This window comes from Selaginella moellendorffii, unplaced genomic scaffold (genome assembly GCF_000143415.4).
Source record: "Selaginella moellendorffii unplaced genomic scaffold, v1.0 SELMOscaffold_55, whole genome shotgun sequence".
Taxonomy (NCBI): Eukaryota; Viridiplantae; Streptophyta; class Lycopodiopsida; order Selaginellales; family Selaginellaceae; genus Selaginella; species Selaginella moellendorffii.
The window spans coordinates 184516-203839 of NW_003314316.1; the positions used below are offsets into that span (position 1 = coordinate 184516).

A 19324-nucleotide genomic window follows, 5' to 3' on the forward strand; every position below is an offset into this window, starting at 1 on the left:
TAGGATTCTAGGGTTCTTGGGGATACCGGTTGTTCTTCTACGGAGAGGCGCCGGTAGAAGGTCCAGGGGGCACTGCCGCTGATCGATCATCGATGCAAACAGGCATGGTTTGGTCTTGCTGCCAGCGCTGCGGCATTCTGTTTGTTAGAACATCGCCGGTGTCGATGATCTTAGTGATGAGGAAGGGCGAGGGTTGAAATCTTCTACTCTTCTTCATGCTCACAGCGAATCTTTGAGAGAAGCAATTTCTAGGATGGATTCCGGCAAGCCGCCGCTCGCTGGGGTCAAGGATGCCGTGCAAGTGGCTGTGAACATCCGGCCTCTCATCGGATCGGAGCTCTTGCAGGGCTGTAGGGATTGCATCAATGTTGTCGCTGGAGAGCCTCAGGTATGTTCTTCTTTCGAGATTTCGATGCTCATTCTTTCTGGAAACCATCACAGATCCAGCTCGGGACGCATTGTTTCACGTTTGATTACGTCTATGGCACTACCACCGAGTCATCGTCGTCCAAGATCTTCAAGGAGTGCGTAGCTCCGCTTGTGGATGGGCTCTTCTATGGCTACAATGCTACTGTTCTTGCGTATGGCCAGGTACTAGAGAGAATGCAAAGTTGATACGAGCGTTAGAAGTTTTATTCTTTCCTTCTATCAAAACTTATGTGGCAGACTGGTTCTGGGAAAACATACACAATGGGAACAGGGTACACTCCTGGAGGGAACAATGGAGGAGTTATCCCCCAAGTCATGGAGAAGATTTTTAACAAAGCCCACCATCTCAGGAATCAAACGCACTTCCACATCCGAGTCTCGTTTATAGAGGTAAGATCATTTTGTTCATCGGCTTTGATTTGCATGAATGCTACTAAAAGTCTATGTTCTTGTAGATATTGAAAGAAGAAATCCACGACTTGCTTTGCGAAACAACAGTTACGAAGCAAGACACAAGTGGGATGAAGACGCCACTGCTAACAAGACCATCAATTCAAATTCGGGAAAGCACTGCTGGAGAGATCAACCTTGCTGGCATCACAGAAACCGATGTTCACACCTTGCAAGAGATGGCGTCGTGTTTAGCTCAAGGTTCTCTTTCCCGTGCGACCGGAAGCACGAATATGAATTCTCGTTCAAGGTTTGTTTTGTGTTTTCTGTCTCTAGTTTTCTTATTGATTGGTAAAGTATTGCAGCCGTTCGCATGCTATCTTCACCATCACTTTGGAACAGAAGAAAAAGCACCGTGAGAAGAGCTCTTCCTCTTTTGATGCTGCATGCGATGACTTTCTGTGTGGAAAGCTTCATCTTGTGGACCTTGCTGGGTCTGAGCGGGCAAAAAGGACTGGAACTGATGGGATGCGTTTTAAAGAGGGTACGCATTGCATGGCTGCCATCGTTAAGAAGTTGTCATCATCCATTTTTATTGTTCTTGCAGGTGTTCATATCAACAAAGGTCTTTTAGCTCTTGGGAATGTAATTAGCGTTCTTGGAGAGGACAAGAGGCGGAAGGAACCAAGACATGTGCCGTACAGGGATAGCAAGCTCACTCGACTTTTACAGGTTTGCGGGAATCACTTTGAAGTCCTGTGATGATTTAATAAGTGCCTCGTGACAGGATTCACTTGGTGGTAACAGCAGGACTGTGATGATAGGTATACAGCCTTGGCGATTTGTTTCCTTTTTTCTAATCTAAAATCCTTTTCGCAGCTTGTATCAGTCCGGCTGATTCAAATGTCGAGGAAACTCTTAATACTTTGAAGTACGCAAATCGGGCAAGAAATATCCAAAATAAACCAATTGTGAATAGAGATCCAATCGGGACAGAGATGCAGAAACTGCGACAGCAACTCAATCTCTTACAGGCAGAGCTTGTTTGTGCTCGTGCAAGTGAATGCGCACCTACAGTTCTTGAGGTAAGGTCTTTTACAAAATCTAGCAAACATAATTGAAATTGAGTGGCTTCGTAGGTTTTGAAGCAAAAGCTCTCTTCGTTGGAGACTAGCAATGAAAAACTACGCAGGGAGTTAATGGAGTCGCAAGAAAGCTGTAACAGTCTTTGTCAACGTGCTCTTGATGCTCAGGTGGAGCGTGATAGGCTCTTACAGGTAGTTGAACGTCGTCCAACATCTGGTTATGACGAGCACACAGCTGAGGTAGAACGACCTTGTTTTTTCTTGTCTCTCGGTTTAATCTAATTGCTCGATTGCAGCCTACCAGCTTGCTGCAGAGTTACATGAGAACAATTCATGATTTAGAAGCAGAGCTACAGCTATTACGCACGTCGTGTTCTGGCGATGTTCGCCGCGTTTCAACTTCATCCGATGGAGGGTGCTCCGACATCGTTGACGGAAACCATGGTCTTCTATCAGAAACACGCTGCTTAATGTCGCATCTGATTGAGAATTATGCAGACGTTTTTGAGGAGGATGCCATGACTGCTAAGGAGGTGGAGCATCATCTGTTTCTAAGGGAGTGTATGGATAAGGAACTTCAAGAGTTGAATATGCAGCTGAAGGAGAAAGAGGTAAACTTAAATTTTTAGAAACTGTGGCCAGGATTTTGAGATTTTCTTTTGAAAACATGATTTTTATCCGATGGTTCACAACCTGAGCTTGTACTCTGCAGGCAGAAATGACTCGAGTTGCAAACAATGATGCTGCTGTACTCAAAGACCATTTCGATAAAAAAATACTGGAGCTTGAAGAGGAGAAGAAGAAGCTTCAGGTAAACTAAGCATTAGTCTTCTGTTTCTAATCATTTGAAATTATCAGATGGAGAAAAAGCTATTGTCGTCGGAGCTCGAATCACTTCATTCCTCTTCGGATGAACAGACCAAGAGGATTCAGAGTTCATACGCACAGAAGTTGAAAGATCTGGAAACTCAGGTACTATATTCTCTTACACACTTTTTTTCTTCTTTTATTTTTATTAATTGTTTTCTTTCTGGTAGATTTCTGATTTAAAAAAGCAGCAGGAAAAACATGCACAGCTCTTGAGACTCAAGCAACGGAGTGATGATTCGGCGCAACGATTAGAGAATGAGATACACCGAATCAAGCAGCAGAAGGCAATGTTTTCTACCGGGCAGATTTTCAGTTGGACTTACTTTGCAAGCTTACCATCTCCAGGTGCATTTGCAAAACCGCATAAAGCAGGAATCTGAACATTTTAGAACATGGAAGGCTTGCCGGGAGAAAGAACTAATGCGCTTGCGCAAGGAAGGTAGGCGGAATGAGTATGAGATGCACAAGCTACAGACCTTGCATGAAAGGCAAAAACAGGTGAATGAAGGTGTTTATTGTCACCACCATTTTAACATTTTGGCCTTTGCAGGTACTGCATAGGAAAACTGAGGAAGCAGCCACAGCTAGTCGAAGGCTTAAAGAAGTCCTTGAATCTCGAAAACAGGAAGCTCGTGAAAACCATGTGTCAGGAACACCCGCTAAACTGACTGCGAAGACATTTCAGGTTTGCCTCAGGCGTCTCTTGGTTTGTTACTAAGCATTGATTTCAACTTTTGTAGCAATGGTTTGATAACGAACTAGAAAGTGCTGTTAGGCTGCGAGAGGCGAGGCTTGCTTACGAGAAGCAAAATGCTTTGTAAGCACACTGGTCTCTCTTGGTTCAAATATTAACTTTTCTCTTTCAGCCAAGAGGGAGATGCGCGTTCGGACGCTCAGAACGCACCGACGAGGTATGCATTGCTTTGTCTATTTGGATGTTTCAGCTCATAATCGTTTCCCAACAGCCCGTGCGACACGGAGGCTCCTTCAGTATCATCTTTCTCGAATGGACGTATTGATTCGTTGGAGAGGACGAGCACGGCAATTACCATCTCGACCACGGCAGTAGATTTAGAAGAGGAACAATATAGAGTCAGGGGACCAGTTCGGTGGCAGCAAGTGCGTACGCTTGGAGATGCCAAGGATCTACTCAACTTCGTTTTCAACGTTGCAGCCTGTGCAAGGTTATTGAACGGAATCTCCGGACGTTTTCTAACAACAGTAGTTTTGTGATTTGCTGCAGATGCCAGCTAGGTGATAGAGAACACGAAAATAAAGAACTCAATGAGAAAATCAATCTCTTGCTGGATGAACTGCGGCAAACCGAGTGTCAGAAGAAGCAACTAGAAGAGCTGATGCCCAGGACCACCAATAATACTGGTGTGTCCGATGCTCATGCGGACGAGCTCCTCCGGCTTGATATTGGGGGGCTTTTGGAAGAGCAAGTTATGAGTTTCTCCAATCCAGACGAACTTGGAGACGGGGTAAGTGTGTCGAATTGTGTGTGTGTGTGTGTGTGTGTGTGTTTTAGCAGTGTCTTCTTTTCTTTGCAGGCATGCCAGAGCATAGAACCAAATCCAGAGAGCTCAGGAAGGACTTGGAAATGGAGGAAAAGTGGCACTCAAAAGTGGCCGCTCCAGTTCAAGTGGAAGTGGCAAAAGCCTTGGCGGATAGCTCAGTGGACGCAAAAGAACGAGAAAGCTATAAGGCCGGCTTCCAGTGCGCTCAGGGTCCTGGACATGATTTGATTCCGGGAGCTCCTTTTTACAAGTTTTTCTACTCGAGTTTTAGCATCCCAGAGCAGGCATATTTTGACCAGAGTCATGACCATGAAGTTTAAGTTGTCAACGCATTTTAGACCAGAGTGCCACCCCGGCAACGCTCCGGGCATCGAAGGGTCCGTCTAGAGCATATTCTAGCGCATTTTCACCCAGGATGGCATCCCCTTGCTCCCTGCAAGCTCCCGCCATGGACATCCACGCCATGGAGCTGGGCTGGTACGGCATACACCCGGCCAGCTCGGCGGCCTTACACACCTCCCCGGAGCGCGCGAGCATGTCCACCATGCACACGAAATGCCTGGCCCCCGGCTCCACGCCGTACGTGGGCCACATGGACACGAAATGCGCCCACCCCGTCCGTACGAGGCCCGCGTGTGCGCACGCTGCCAGGACGTTAATGAAGGTCACGCCGTCGGGGGCCTCGCCGTGGAGCACCATGGCATGGAAGATCCCCAGCGCATCCCGCAGATGCCCGCTCTGGGCATATGCCGCCAGCATGGCGGTCCAGGTGACGCGATCCCGGGAAGATTCCATGGCGTCAAAGAGATCCCTGGCCACTTCCAGGTGGCCCATCCTACCGTACATGGACAGTAGTGCATTGTGGGCCTGGGCGTCGTCGGGCCGTACGCCGCTGGCCAGGAGCTCGACATGGACGAGCTTGCCCTCGCGCTCGGCGGGCACGGCAGCGCAGGCATCGATCGCGGCCACAAATGTCTCGCGCGCTGGATTGATCCCTTCCACGATCATGAGCTTGAAGAGATCCAAGGCCTCGCTGGGCCGCGCGCTCTGGCAGTAGCCAGAGATCATCGCGTTCCAGGCCACCGTGTCTCGATCGGGCATTTGATCGAAGATTTCTCGGGCACAGTCGATCTCGCCAAGCTTGTTGTAGCCTGAGATGATCGTAGTCCAAGAAATTGGATTAGGATGAGGCATGCGAGCCAGCAATCGCCGGGCTTCCTCCATTTGCCCTTTTTGGGCATATGCGGAAATAATCACGTTATAAGTCGCGGCTTCCGGGTCTTGGACCCGATCGAAGAGATTCCTTGCTTCTCGGAGATCGTCATCGCTGCCGCCAATGTATGCGGCGATCATTGTCGTCCAGGATGTGGAGTCCTTGATTGCGATGCGATCGAACATCCAGCGAGCGCGAGAAATATCCCCTATTTTGGCATATGCCGCGAAGAGGATCGTCTGCGCGACCACGTCCTGTTGTTGCAACCCATTAAAAATTTCTTGCGAGCGATCGATCCGCCCTTGAGCTACACAAGCAGCCATGATCGAGGTGGACGAAACGAGGCCGAATTGTGGTGATCGATTAAGCAGCGCCATCGCGAGATCCAAATGCCCAGATTGGGCAAGCGCTGTGATTATCGCGTTCCAAGACACTGGATCTCTCTCCGGGCACTCACAGAAGAGATCGCTCGCCGCTACCACTCTATCCGCCCTCGCCAGCGCCGCTATCACCGTGTTGTACGACACCACGTCCCGGGCGGGCATCTTGGCAAAGATTCTCTCCGCCTCGCCGGGCTGGGAGTGCCGTACGTGCGCCGCGATGAGAATATTCCAGGAGAAGAGGTTCCGTGCGGCAGCGATGGCGTCGAAGGCGTTCCGTGCGTCCGCCAGGCTGCCCATAGTTCCGTACATTTGGACCAGGGTGTTGGCCAGGAGAGTGTTCTTTAGGTAGTGCCTGGTCGCGGCAATTTGGACGTGGACGCGGTGGACGTCGATTAGGGTCGCGCAGCGCTGGATCAATCCCAGGTACCTGTGGAGCTCTTCCTTGGCCAAGAACATCAAAGCATTGATTGATCGATCGATTGAGAAGAGAAACTATGGATGGATTGATAGATTTGGAAGAATGTATCGCATGCAATCAGATAAGCGCTCGCGCAGCCATTTTGACGTAGAATCTCTCTCTCTCTCTCTCTGTGTTCCTTGGAGAAGACGTAGCGTAGCGTCTTTGCGGGCGGATTCCAAGAGCCTACGCTCAATGCGGTTAATTTCCAAAAGAAAGACGCCACCATCAACAACAACAAAGCAAACGCAAACGCACACACAACCATCACACGAAGAAGGCAAAAAAATGAGATAAAAATTCGGGCAGGGCCAGGGCTAGGGTTTGCCAGTTTCTTTGGAGGGCGAAGGCGCTAGAGGGCAGCGGCGAGCGCCTCGACATCGGGCCAGGTTTGGGGATTTTGGATTCGGTGTGGCCGCAGCCAGCAAGGCGAAGATCCGTCGCGACGGCGCCCCGGTTTATGGGATAGAGGGGGCTGTGCCCGTTTCATGGGAGGGGGTGACACTTGCAGCAGCGACGATGATGAAGAGGAGCAAAGACACGGGCCGCCGCTCAAGCGCATGAAGCTCTCCTCGCCTCACCAAGATTCTCGACGCCAGCACCATAATCTCTTGGCGCCATTTCCACTGCTGTCGCCCAGGCAATCCTCGTCGCTCTACCGCTCGCCAAAGCCCCACGAATCGCTCGGCATGGGTCCGCCGATTGAGAGCCAGATGATGGGGAGCAAGAAGCAAATCCGCCGCGTGGAGTTTGTCCGGATCATCACGCAAGCCTTGTACTCGCTGGGCTACTCTCGCGCCGCGGCATTGGTGGAAGAGGAATCCGGGGTCCCCTTGCAGCTGCCGGTGGTGTCCGACTTTCGCCGCGAGGTTTTGGACGGGAGGTGGGAGGAGAGCGTCGCCACTCTCGCCAAAATCGGTCCTTTACTGGACGAGACGCACAAGCTGGCGGCGTTCCTTATCCTCCAGCAAAAGTTCCTGGAGCTTCTTGTTGATCGCGGCGACGTTCTTGGCGCCCTGCGAACTCTGCGGACGGAGATCTCGCCGCTGGGCGTGAACAGGCAACGCGTCCATGAGCTGGCGAGCTGTGTCGTTTGTCCCACCCGAGGGGATATCTTGGAGAAAGTGGAGTGGAAGGGAAGCGACACGAGGCCAGGATGGCGCTGCTGGAAAAAATACAAGCTTTGCTGCCGCCACACATTATGATCCCGGAGAGGCGGCTAGAACACCTTGTGGAGCAGGCGCTGGCGGTGCAGCGCGAGGGATGTATTTTCCACAACTCCGCTGAGACGGCACTGTCGCTCTATACCGACCACCAATGCGGACGTGACCAGATCCCGACTGAAACGGTCCAGGTACTTCATACTTCGTGCTTGTAGCTAGTTGTGGCTGGGTTTTGGTGAATGTAGGTTGCAGCAGTGTGTTTGTCTGTGTGTTTTGCCTCTTTGGTGAACTGTTCTTGGCTCTGTGTGTGCGTTTTTTCGACAATGTTATTTTAATTTTGATCTTTCTATACATAGTCCATTCTGGATTGATTCGTGTGTCCTGGGCTTCCATGTTTCAGGTACTAGAGGCTCACGACAATGAAGTATGGTACTTACAATTCTCGCGTGATGGCAGACACTTGGCGTCCGCATCTAAGGATTGTACAGCTATAATATGGGAGGTCAGTGCTCATGGATCTAGTTGCTTTCTCTTGGATGCTCTGGAGTCAGTTCTAGATCTTTTCTTTTCGTTCTTTTCCGCATTTGCTCTCTGAATTCGCTACCTACTTAAGTTTTGAATTGGTTTTTCTGCTCCTGCTCTAGTTCTCGTGTCTCGGTCATACAGTCTTCTTCTCTTCTTATGGTGCCTCCATGTACAGGTTGTAGATGATGATTTTGTAAGGCGGAAGCATACACTTGCCGGACATCACAAATCGGTATCGTTCGTAGCGTGGAGTCCAGACGACTCTATGATCTTGACGTGTGGAACTGAGGAGGCAGTGAAGCTGTGGGATACAGCAACAGGGGAATGCAAGCACACGTTTCAGAAGGCGAGCCACGGCTTCACGTCGTGTGCTTGGTTTCCGGACGGGAAAACCTTCGTCACCGGGGCCGCTGATAAGTGCATGTACAGGTGGGACTTGAGTGGTGCCGAGCTAGAAGTGTGGAAACCCAGGATGCCCAGGATCATCGACTTGGCCGTGACGCCTGACGGCAGCAACGTGGTGTGCATCTGCCACGACAAAGACATTCGAGTTTTCAACTTGGAGGACAAGACCGAGAGAGTGATCGAGGAGGATCACTCCATCACCTCGTTATCAGTCTCGCTCGACGGACGCTACCTCCTCGTCAACTTGGTGAGCCAGGAAATCCACTTATGGGACATGGCCTTGAACTCCAGGTCGCCGTGCAAGTACAAGGGCCATAGGCAGGGGCGCTACGTGATAAGGTCGTGCTTTGGTGGATCCGATCACGCATTTATTGTTAGTGGGAGTGAAGATTCTCAGGTAAATCTTTCTTCTTTTCCTAGTTCTTCGTTCTCTTAGTTCCGTCCTAGTTCTAGTGTGTTCACTTGCTTGCTCTTGTTTTCCATTCTTCGATCTTAGCTTCTTCACGGACAGTTCTTAGTTCTTGAGTTCTCACTTTGCTGCCTCCACAAGTTTCTGTGAGTTTCCTTTGTTTGTTCTTGCGTTGCTTCGGGCTTAGTTTTGATGTTATCTTAGCTTCTTCTCGTACTGTCCTCGACTACTTTCTTAGTTCTTGAGTCCTCACTTTGCCTCCAAGTTTGTGTCCTTTGCTTGTTCTTGCTTTGCTTCGAGTTTAGTTTTGATGCTCTTGAACGGGTTTTAACTCTTGTTTCCTTTCTTGTCAGGTGTACATATGGCATAGGGGCAATGGGGAATTGCTAGAGGTGCTACCAGGCCATTCCGGCACTGTGAATTGCGTGAGCTGGAATCCCAGCAATCCTCACATGTTTGCATCGGCTAGCGACGATCACACCATCCGGATTTGGGGCCTGAGCGCCACTAAGCGCGACCGCCACCGCCGATCGTCCGCAGCATCGCCCACTCCAAAGAGCAACGGTGGAATTAGCCACATTGTCAATGGCGGAACCCGAGAGCTTCTCGAGAACCTCAGACCTTTCTAAAAAGAATTCCAAATTCTCTCTAGTACACATCCCTTCCTTCTTCCTCCACTCTTTTCTAGGGCTCTTCCAAGAACAATAATGGCCACTCGTTACTGATTCCTACAAATCTATTGGGGAATTCCCATTGGCCCACGTCATTCGTATTCTTGTGGCCCTGTGTGGAGCAGTACATCTGCGTGGCCACTTTCCATATCGGGCTTTTAGCCAATCCGCCTGTTTTAGAAAGTCAGCATATTCGTTTTGCGCATTCATTTTGCCGGGAATATGCCCTGGCGCAGGAATGGCGATGGCGAGAAGAATGGGCGCTTCCCTTGCGCGGCGCGGCGTCGCCGGCGGCCGGGTTTTGCTCGCGAGGAGGAGCTCTTCCGGATGCGCCTTGGCTGCCGCTAGCGATTTCGATGAGTATCGGCGGTCGATCAACGGCGGGATCAGCCACAAGGCGCTTCTTGTGGATGCGGCGGGCACGCTCTTGATCCCGGCACAGCCGGCTGCTCAGGTATGGCCGCGGCGCCTCCTTCCCTCCTCTTCTTGATCCTTCCTGGCGAATATTTCAACCCTTTTCTCGAAGATTTCGTCTCGCATTTTGATCTGATCGAGTTTCGTGCCAAGGTCTACCGCGAGATCGGGAAGAAATATGGCGTGACGTACACGGAGCAAGAAATTCTGGCCCGGTATCGATGGGCATACTCGCAGCCGTGGTACCAGTCGCGATTGAGGTGACTCTTCTTCCCTTTCTTCTCTTTGTCTAGAAGATTGATCGAAGCTCTCAAACAAATGTTTCGATCTAGATATGTCCGAGACGCGCGGCCTTTCTGGGAGTACATCGTACAGCACGCCTCTGGGTGTTCGAGCAAAGAATATTTCGAGGAGCTGTATCATTACTACGAAACACCTGAGGTATGATCACGCACAGTGTTTTCTCCTTTCAAGAAAGCTTTGTTTAATCTATCCTCTTCCTTTTGATGATGCGTGACAGGCCTGGTATGTCTCCGACCCAGATGCTGGTATGGTCTTTCAAGCTCTCAAAGACGCGGGTGTCAAGATCGCCGTCGTCTCAAACTTTGATACCAGGCTGAGGCCGCTGATGAACTCGCTGGGATGTGATCACTGGTTTGATGCCATGGCGATATCCGCGGAGGTGTGTTGTTTTCTTGTCTCTTCATCTGACTTGGTTTGTTTGTTTTTTTTTTCTTTTTCTTTCTAGGTGGAAGCCGAGAAGCCAAACCCGACAATTTTCTTGCATGCGTGTGAATTGGTGGGAGTCAAACCGGAAGACGCTGTGCACGTTGGAGATGACCGACGCAATGATATCTGGGGTGCCAGGGATGCAGGCTGCGACGCTTGGCTCTGGGGTGGAGATGTTCAATCGTTTCGTGATGTAAGCTTTCTTGTCTGTTTTTTTCCTCGTATTATCTAGCTTCACACTTACAAAATCATAACAGGTTGCAACTAGAATGGGAGTCAATCTTCCCCAGGCGAAGGCGAGGTAAAGTGTAAGGCGAGCTCCAAGTGAAAGAAAAGTACAGTCGCCTCTTGTATAGTTTCCCGGCTTTTGATACAGAGTTTCGCTGTAAAGCATACTAATGTGTGGACTGCTTGCAGCTGAGAACTGCATTGTAATTTTGCTTCTTATAATGACGCGAGATTGGACTGCCATCTCTATCAGCTCAGCGTAAATCTCGTTTCTTTTCCCAATGTTTCTTTAGCAGCAGGGCAGCGCAAAGAGAATCAAGCTGGCAACAGGTCCTAGAGCAAAAGAGCCTGTTGGTACGCACTGCCATCTATTTTCTGAGTTTCAACGTTATACTAAGCTATACTACAGGGAGATGGAAAGGCCAGCCAGCGAGAAACGCTCAAAGCCCGTCCAGGAAAAAGGCGATTTGCTTTGTCGTCAGTGCCGACTAAAGCAGCATTTGTTTTGTGTGGACTCTTCATCAAAGTTAAAGGTAGCACAGCAATGAAACCGAGAGCACGACGAGACACAACTACCTTAAAATCGGGTACGACATTCGGGCACCATTGTTTTCTAACACCTTTTCTAACACCAACTTTGTGTTGCTGGAGCTAAGTTGTCTTAGTCACGCGCAGGGACCCAATGGCAAGCAATTTGATAAACAAGCCGACGCCTCGTCTTCTCCAGCTCGCTGTATTGTGAAAGCTCCGGCCTTTGTTTGCGAGGTGGCCGACCCATGCGAGCGCCGACGGAGCAATCAGGTGAGACCGATGAATCCCACACATTTTGATTTCCTCTCAGAGCCATTTTCTTTGCTTTGCAGGTGACTCTTTGTTTCCCGTGCGCAGGGAATGAATATCGATTTCCTGGGATAGCAAAAGCCTCGGAATGATAGCTGTTGCTTCGTACGCACGAGAGTATGTCTGGCCAGACTTCACGTGTGCGACACAAGGTCCTCTCGTTGTGCTTCTCCCATGATCATGACTCGTTTTTCTTCTTGTTTTCCAGCCCTCTTGCGCGTTGGCTTAATGCTTGCTTGGTTGCTTCCACAGTACAAGGAGCGTATGCAAAGATGGCGGTAGACGCATCCGGAATCTCGAGAGAGTATCTGTGCATGGCAAGTGTTTGTTTTCTTTCTTCTCCGGATTGTAATAACACACTTTATCTCCGATAGTATGTACAGAGTTGCCGCATACGTCACTTGACGACAGTGAAGGAAAGCCTCATGTCTCAGTATAAAAGGCCAGGTTTGTTCTGGATTTTATTCATTCGTTCTTTCCTTCTTCGGAGTGTTCTGAGTGTGTTTGTGTGGTCCTCTCACAACACAAGCTCTATCCATCTTCTCCAAACTTGCAGAGTGATCATGAGTGCCAATCTCGTTCTTCTTATCCTGGCAATGCTGCTTCTCTCGTTCCTGGGAGACAGTGCTCGTCTCTTGCCCACTGCTGAAGGTAGTCTAGTTGGTATTTTGTTTGAAAATCCAAGCTCACTCGTGGTGTGTCTCGCTTGCAGGAAATGGGAATGGCATTGCAGCAGCGGTGGAAGAACCGGGAATGCATGAGCAAGAGGTAGGAGAGTGCACAAGAAGAGAGAGAGAGAGTGTGTGTATTTTGAGTTCTCATGAATTCCTAGAGTTTTAATTGACATTTGTGTTCTGGACAGATATATCCTCGAAAGCTCTGGGCAAGGTTAGACTATCCAAGCCCTGGAACTCATCCAGGCAATCCTCATGAACATCAACTTGAAGAAAATGTGGATTACTATCCTCCTCGCAACCACAACGACTCACCGCCGGCCCACAAACACATCCCTAGCAATGAGGATCGTCCCGAGCGGCACTTGGTAGATGCATTAGACTATGTCCCTGCTCGCACCCACACACCATCGCCAGTGCACTAAGCAAGCAGAGCTCTTGCTCTACAAACAGGTCCACGTCCTTTGAATCCACATAAAAATGCTGACAAAAAAAAAGAGAGGTAAATCCGAGTGTGAGCTTCGTCTCCTCCCACGATCGTCTCGCATTCGGTGTAAATCAGCTAGAGAAGAAGATCAGGTAGGAGAGTTACAAGTAACACAGCGTGAGCAATAAACTTTGGTTTTGGATTAAATTGAGTGAGATTTGATTGTTTTTGTCAGCATCATGTCTTGGGTGATTTTATTCTGATGCAGCGCGCGCTTTGAAACATCACGCTCGAGCAAACAGCTGTAACTTACAAACCGCATCCCAAATCTGTACGCACAGATTGAGTTTCTGTTGATCTGATTGGAATAAGCCTGGCATGCTATAAGTTGGGAAGAGAGAAACTCCAAAACAAAAGACATATGCAGAGTTCTTGCTCCTGACGGATTCTAGCTTCCATTTCCCTTCCAATCATCCAAAGTGTTGTTTTTTTCTCTTGAAACCATAGCACCAAATCTGCAAGATCTCCTTCCAAATGCCCATGAAAAAAATATTGGGCCTTTCTTGGAGGTGATGGTCGCGTTACTACGACTTCCTCCACCTTTTGTATTTTCCCGTGTCAGGCAATAGCGAAGATTTGGTTGTACTTATCCTCGTTACAACACGAGGAACCCATGATTGACAGCAACTTGCAAACTCATTGGCACACTCAGCTCATCCGCGGCCAGGCCCCGCTCCTTGTTTGGAATTTCTAAGTTTCTAGTGGAGGGAAGCGTGTGATAACGCCATGATTCATCCACAGAGAGCAAAGAAATATATATGGCCATTCTCGCCGAAGTGCTCGGTGGGGGCCTGGCTTTCTCTGGGCATGGACGAGTGAGTAGTCATCTCCAACATATAGATGGCAAAGAGGTTAGAAGAGAAAAAAGAAGCAAACAGTACCGCAAACAAGCTTTCTATGCGTTGTTTGTAACAGTAAGCAATTGACCTTTGCTCCTGAAGCTTTGAAACTGATTTGAAAGAGTCGCGTCTCGTCGCGTCATTCATTCGCTCCACATTGCACCGGTGTCAGCTTTGTTCTTCTCTCCCTGCACAAAAAATCTGATGATTCAGAGAACAAAGTGGCTTGCTATATTATCACAGCCATCATACCCAGCCGGAAGTGAGCCTCGAATATCATCCCCTCCCAATCCTAGTGACATCCATGCTCCAGATTCACCACGCTCCAAAAGCGATAAAGCAGCAAGCCACCACGCGACGCTTCTCCTCCTAATCCTCCTCCGCCTGCGTGACACTTCTTAGCCTTAGCATGTAGTTCAAAGCTAAGAAAGAACAAAAGAGTTTCACTTACACTCGTCACTTCGCATGCACCTGACCTGTCCATTCTAAATCTTGAAATCTTTTTATATTTACCCCATTGACCACACACACTCCCTGTGCATGAATCTCATAAGCGAGCGAGTCAATGGTATCTACACACAGTGAACGCCTCACCTGTAAACAGGAGACCGCCTTGTTGAGAAAACAAAGAAAGAAAATCGCCTAAAAAGAAACGAGGAATGTTGCTCTTACTTTGACGCCTTTTACCGTAGAAAACGTCGACAAGTCAGATCGCTCATGACGCAGAATAAGCCGCCCCAGCTACAGCTGTGCCTTGTCATCGGGCGGCCTTTCATCTTTGTAGCTGAACAGGAGGGGGGCTTCCGACTTTGACAAGGCTGTCAGGATTGCGCTAGAGAGAAGACAAGGCACCAAATACAGCAGAGCGGGCTGGGCTGCACCAGAGACAGAGTTCGCCACTGCACACAAAGAAAGAGCACTTGTTTTGTAGCACAGACCAGGCCAGACCATAACACTTACCAACCGTGAGAGTCAGTCCAGCTACGTAAGCAATAACTGAGTTTGAAAAGTATGTCTTTTGTGGTGCTGTCGGGATTGTATTGTTCTGGAACCCGGCACACCTGGCTTGGTCGAACCGGAGCATAAGAGCTATAAGCAACCCTGGAGCAGCGATGTCACCCAGGCCCAGGATCGATTCAGGGTGTGCAACTTCCGCCTGGAATCATCTTTAACAAGAACAGATTAACGAACCGACTAGTTTTCATACCTTCCAGCTTGGAAACACGAGTTTAACAGGCCCATCAAAAGCTGACGAGGTCGCCACCTGATCCAGACTAAATTCAAGTTAAAACTCTTTTCTTGCAGAAATCTCGTTTAGAAAACGTACCGTGACCATCACATTGTCACCAAAAATTTGAGAAGAACCAAAAACCCAAAAAACGTCATAGAACAGCAGCCCGCAAAGCATCACGGCAGCGGTACTGAAGCTGCGAGGAAACACCCCAGAGGTTCAGGAACACAGATTAAAAAATGTAGAACTGCTAGTCACCTTCCAACAGAAAGAAGTTGCAAGAGCTCGGTCACAATACATACTGCCATAAGATTGTTGAATGTGAAAGGTGCTCCGGGTTGCTTGCTGGCGTAAGCGACTCCAATTCCAGCTGCAAGAATTGTTCTAAGAACACAGCCAATAACTCGTGGAAAAAACTCATGGCCATACCAAGCAATGCAATAATGTCGGCCGCAGTGACGGTAAGGCAGACAGGTTTTCCTTTGTCCGAAGCAAGCCAAGATGGCACGTCTAGACAACAAAAGAATTATCAGCACAAAAAAATGTAAAAAAAAAACAAAACAAAATAAAGCACTTACTGATTCGGACTGGAAGTGAATCCAGACGCGGGAAGAGCAACTTGAGAGGATTGGTTAAGTTATTTGCCACGGCAAAAGCTCCAGCGCAGCTTAGATAGATCGAGATGAACGTACGTAGATCGAGCTCCGGGAAGAACCTCAAGAGGCAGTAAAAACCAAAGAGTGATATGGAGCACAACACAGGCGCGGCGAGGCCTTGCTTGAAAGAAACCTGTTGCGTTTGCTGCCTCGCTAAACTAAGAAGGAAACAATGCAATGCACCCCTTTAGAATAAAAGAGGATGAAAAGGGAGCAAAGAAATACAGACCTTCGGTGGCTTCCAACGTAGACTGTCCACAGCGACAGGGAAGTAAAATAGATCGCGGCCGACCACTCGAATCGAGGCAACAATGGCACAACTGGGACTGCAACGAGCAAAGCTCCATAGGCAGCCTACACGCAAACAAGAACGATAATCTCCTTAGAAAAAAGAACCTACAATCGGAGACACTGCTCAGTCTTACCAGCTCTTTCGTAGTCCTCCCCCATTGCCATCCCCTCAGCTCCAGCACGTCGCCATTGCCATCGCTAGTCGCCGCGCACACGAATCTCACCCCGCGTCGCTGGAATTGCCGAAGAATGTAACGCCGCTCGCGCTCCAGCCGAGCACCTCCGCTGGCTGCGACAGGGGAAGACGAGGTCGAGAAGAGCGCCAAGCTCAATGGCAACACCATAGCTGTTGACCTAAAATGATAACACTAAACTTTAAGTTCTGTTAATTTGCTGCTGTTTTTTTTTTTTTTAATGCAAGTTTTGGAGTGATATGGTATGTATTAGTAATAAATAAGCATAAATAATTAGAGAAAATTTTAACTGTGTTACTAAAAAGTTATAAAATTCATGAATAAAATATCTAAAATAAATGAAGAAACATATGTTTGAAATATGCAAGGATTTTTTGTTATCATAGCACATAAATATTTATTTAGAAAAACAGAAAATAGCAAAAAGTCACAACCAACAGATTAAGAATATCCTAAAATATGTGGATATTCTAAGTACACCATATATATAGCTTAATATAATCCACTACTATAATCAGAAGGGGCTAGTATTTTAAGAGCAATTTTATTTTTGCACTAACTGCCACTATATTCTATAGTTCTATAGCTAATACTCTAATTGTGTTTTTGTTAATATTGTTATTAGTCCCATATATCTTATTTTTCCATATTATAATTTACTTTTTGTTAAAATTAAGATTACCATAATTGCAAGCCCCCAGGCTGGGTTATTTCACCTTCAGATCAAAGTTTTATGTCCATTGAATCCATAGAGTCCAATTAAAATACATATTTTGCAGCAAGACAACTTAGGTATCACTCTAAAATTCCCATTGATACACACTACTATCTGTTTTCTGAGTATCAAGATTATACTAAGCAATACTATAGCAAGCACAAAGCCTACTCCAGAAAAGGCAATTGACTTTATCATCAATATAAAATATCATTTGTTTTGTTTTGTGTGGCAAAGTTAATAACATATAACATAAAACCAAAGAATAAGATACAACTAAACTAGGTAGGCGTTAAAATCAAGTTTTACACTCAAAGACCTTCTTTTTCTTTAATAATTGATTTGGACTAGGAGTGAATCTAGATTTATACATGTTTTACATTAACATGTATAAATTGAAGGAAGAATCTCAAGAGGAAGTAAAAACTAGAAAGTGATATAAAAAATACTTTTAGTGGCTTTTTTTTCCTAGTAGAGAGAGAGAGCTTTGTCCTTTGTCATATATGAATTAGGTGTAATGGAAAAAAGTTAAAGATTTAGCTTTATTAATTTTAATTTATAAGAGAGAAAGTATATAATAAATAATTTGCTACTATAAGTACTGGGAATAGGTATATTAATTGGGATTTAAACCCTTACTATTAGTGTATTACCTAACAAGGATATATATATATATATATATATATATATATATATATATATATATATATATATATATATATATATATCTGTGTGTGTGATTTTCAAGAAATGCCTTATATATTTTTTGGTTTTCAGTGGAAATAATAACAATGATAAATATAACAGTATATATGCTCTCGTGACACATTACAACATCACATACTTATAAAATATTTTGTAAAGTGGTAAAGATAAAAATGGAAACACACAAGTACTATGGGTAATATTATAAAAAGAACATGTGGAAGTATATGAAATGAAAAGTGAAATGAAAACATGTTTATTTATTAATTTTATAAAATATATAAATTTATATTATTGATAGAGAATAAACATCAATAATCTTGGCAAATCTAGTTAGCTCTGAAAGTCTTCTATAATTTAGCAATAATAAAGCTTTCTTGGTGTATATAAATGTCCACTTTAGGATTTTGGTATGAGGTGTTGATAAAGATGTAATATATATGCTTGCAAGGAGCATATACCTTCTCATGTTCTTTGTGCTTTGTAAACTCTAAATATATGTAAAAAGGAAAGTCTTGAATGACAATTGTGTACTTTCCACCTTTTATTGACTATATACTCCTTTGCAAACACAATGATGTACTTCATAAAAAGAATCTTATATTCAAGCATTTGAGCTAAACTTATTTTACTTTGCTTTTACTTAAAGATAGTACCAATAAATTTAATGGCTTTACCTTTTCTTGCTAGCCTCTTGTGCATCTCTGTGAGAATAATTCACTCATGTCTCTAACTCTCTTCTCAAGATTAAAACCAAATTTCTCAAAGTTTTCAATTTCATTTGAGGTGAGTGCAACTCCATTAGTAATAGCCATTTTTTAGGTACTACATTAGCTAGCTTCTTCCACAGGTAGTAACTTTGCTGAGAGGTTAGCAACTAGAACTTTGACAACAACCGCAATTACTATAGTGTGGAAAGTTGCAATAGTGGTGGCTTACTAGCATTAGAACCAATTAGGCCATCTAATTAGGCTGCCTATTGCATGCTTTAAGTCAATACCTTTGTCACATCTTCAAATTTAGTCACTATAATGTCTTCAAGATGCTTTGTTTAGTTGGCATTGGTGTTGCAACAATACAGCCATTACCATCTCGGAAATTCTACTTGCTTTTGTTCCCCATAAAAACATGGGGCTAGAACAAAAACACACTTATCACCATAAATCTAAACTTAACATTTGCCCCTTGAAAACATCTTTACACATCTTATATTGGACTACATTTGGCATATTACCCATTACCTTGTCTCTTGCTACAGTAAATGATTTTAACTTATTGTGATGCACTCTCTTCATCAGCCACTTGAAGTGGCTTCATCTGGAGGCAGTGTCTAGGAGTAAAATGGTACTCAATATTAAGCTTGTGAGAGCTTTTTACTCCAATGTCCATACCAACATCTTCACTAATAAAGGAAAAATGATGCTTTAAGTGGACAATCTTCATATCACCAATAAAAGCTCAAGGAGTGTACTCCATAGATGTGTTGTGGACCACTTCCTCAAGTACAATTGCCACTAATCGGGAGGGTGGAGTTAATTTTCTCTTCATCCTATCATATAACATCTTAACATAAGGCTTTATTTTCATGTATCTTCCTTTCTCGAATGCCAATGCTTTTAAAGATTATTTTATAGTGCATATCAAATCTAATAAACACATTTATATACAAACTTTTAAGGAGCTCAAGGAGAACATAAAAACCATGATGATTATAACTTTTCTTAGTAGTTTATATACTTGGTTTTAATCTTGGGAATAAGGTTTACATTGATAATATTTAAATTCTTGAAATATCAGTCTT

General features: G+C 46.0%; 6 protein-coding genes across 9 annotated transcripts; 4 read left to right on the forward strand and 2 right to left on the reverse strand.

Annotated features, from left to right (window-relative positions):
* Positions 1–30: 30 nt before the first annotated feature.
* On the forward strand, positions 31–4581 carry LOC9662092 (kinesin-like protein KIN-4A). 2 transcript variants are annotated; one of them, XM_024687780.1, is made up of 21 exons: positions 31–388; positions 442–591; positions 667–819; positions 885–1129; positions 1185–1363; positions 1427–1551; positions 1607–1643; positions 1699–1904; positions 1959–2144; positions 2201–2348; positions 2403–2515; positions 2617–2715; positions 2763–2876; positions 2942–3058; positions 3120–3272; positions 3325–3459; positions 3515–3591; positions 3641–3685; positions 3740–3958; positions 4018–4258; positions 4328–4581. In XM_024687780.1, exons 1-21 carry the CDS (start codon positions 254–256, stop codon positions 4520–4522), a joined length of 3072 nt encoding a protein of 1023 aa, XP_024543548.1. In that variant the 5' UTR covers positions 31–253; the 3' UTR covers positions 4523–4581. The 2 variants fall into 2 exon arrangements, with proteins under 2 accessions (XP_024543548.1, XP_024543547.1); XM_024687779.1 differs by having other exon boundaries at positions 2201–2515.
* A 37-nt stretch (positions 4582–4618) lies between these two features.
* Positions 4619–6346, reverse strand: LOC112350865 (pentatricopeptide repeat-containing protein At4g02750-like). Its single transcript, XM_024687842.1, has one exon. It carries the CDS (start codon positions 6344–6346, stop codon positions 4619–4621), a length of 1728 nt encoding a protein of 575 aa, XP_024543610.1.
* Positions 6347–6682: 336 nt separating this feature from the next.
* LOC9661908 (WD repeat-containing protein WDS homolog) lies at positions 6683–9503 on the forward strand. The gene is given in 5 exon segments (XM_024687784.1): positions 6683–7475; positions 7478–7701; positions 7911–8012; positions 8211–8837; positions 9203–9503. Coding segments are annotated over 5 exon segments (1869 nt in total). The 5' UTR covers positions 6683–6835; the 3' UTR covers positions 9479–9503.
* A 222-nt stretch (positions 9504–9725) lies between these two features.
* On the forward strand, positions 9726–11134 carry LOC9661909 (haloacid dehalogenase-like hydrolase domain-containing protein 3). Its single transcript, XM_002982700.2, has 6 exons — positions 9726–9974; positions 10088–10194; positions 10267–10375; positions 10455–10616; positions 10683–10856; positions 10921–11134. Exons 1-6 carry the CDS (start codon positions 9759–9761, stop codon positions 10966–10968), a joined length of 816 nt encoding a protein of 271 aa, XP_002982746.1. The 5' UTR covers positions 9726–9758; the 3' UTR covers positions 10969–11134.
* A 43-nt stretch (positions 11135–11177) lies between these two features.
* On the forward strand, positions 11178–13039 carry LOC9661910. Of its 3 annotated transcripts, XM_024687786.1 has the most exons (7): positions 11178–11245; positions 11301–11692; positions 11755–11883; positions 11984–12048; positions 12106–12382; positions 12444–12499; positions 12594–13039. In XM_024687786.1, exons 3-7 carry the CDS (start codon positions 11820–11822, stop codon positions 12828–12830), a joined length of 699 nt encoding a protein of 232 aa, XP_024543554.1. In that variant the 5' UTR covers positions 11178–11245; positions 11301–11692; positions 11755–11819; the 3' UTR covers positions 12831–13039. The 3 variants fall into 3 exon arrangements, with proteins under 3 accessions (XP_024543554.1, XP_024543553.1, XP_024543555.1); XM_024687785.1 differs by having other exon boundaries at positions 11755–12048; XM_024687787.1 differs by having other exon boundaries at positions 11230–11245; positions 11301–11883; positions 11940–12048.
* A 690-nt stretch (positions 13040–13729) lies between these two features.
* On the reverse strand, positions 13730–16253 carry LOC9661911 (signal peptide peptidase 2). Its single transcript, XM_002982807.2, has 12 exons — positions 16044–16253; positions 15848–15972; positions 15541–15776; positions 15392–15472; positions 15221–15332; positions 15059–15158; positions 14939–14995; positions 14692–14887; positions 14404–14630; positions 14183–14325; positions 13984–14115; positions 13730–13919 (listed from the first exon to the last, which is right to left on the reverse strand). Exons 1-9 carry the CDS (start codon positions 16251–16253, stop codon positions 14473–14475), a joined length of 1275 nt encoding a protein of 424 aa, XP_002982853.2. The 3' UTR covers positions 13730–13919; positions 13984–14115; positions 14183–14325; positions 14404–14472.
* Between the last annotated feature and the right edge of the window lie 3071 nt (positions 16254–19324).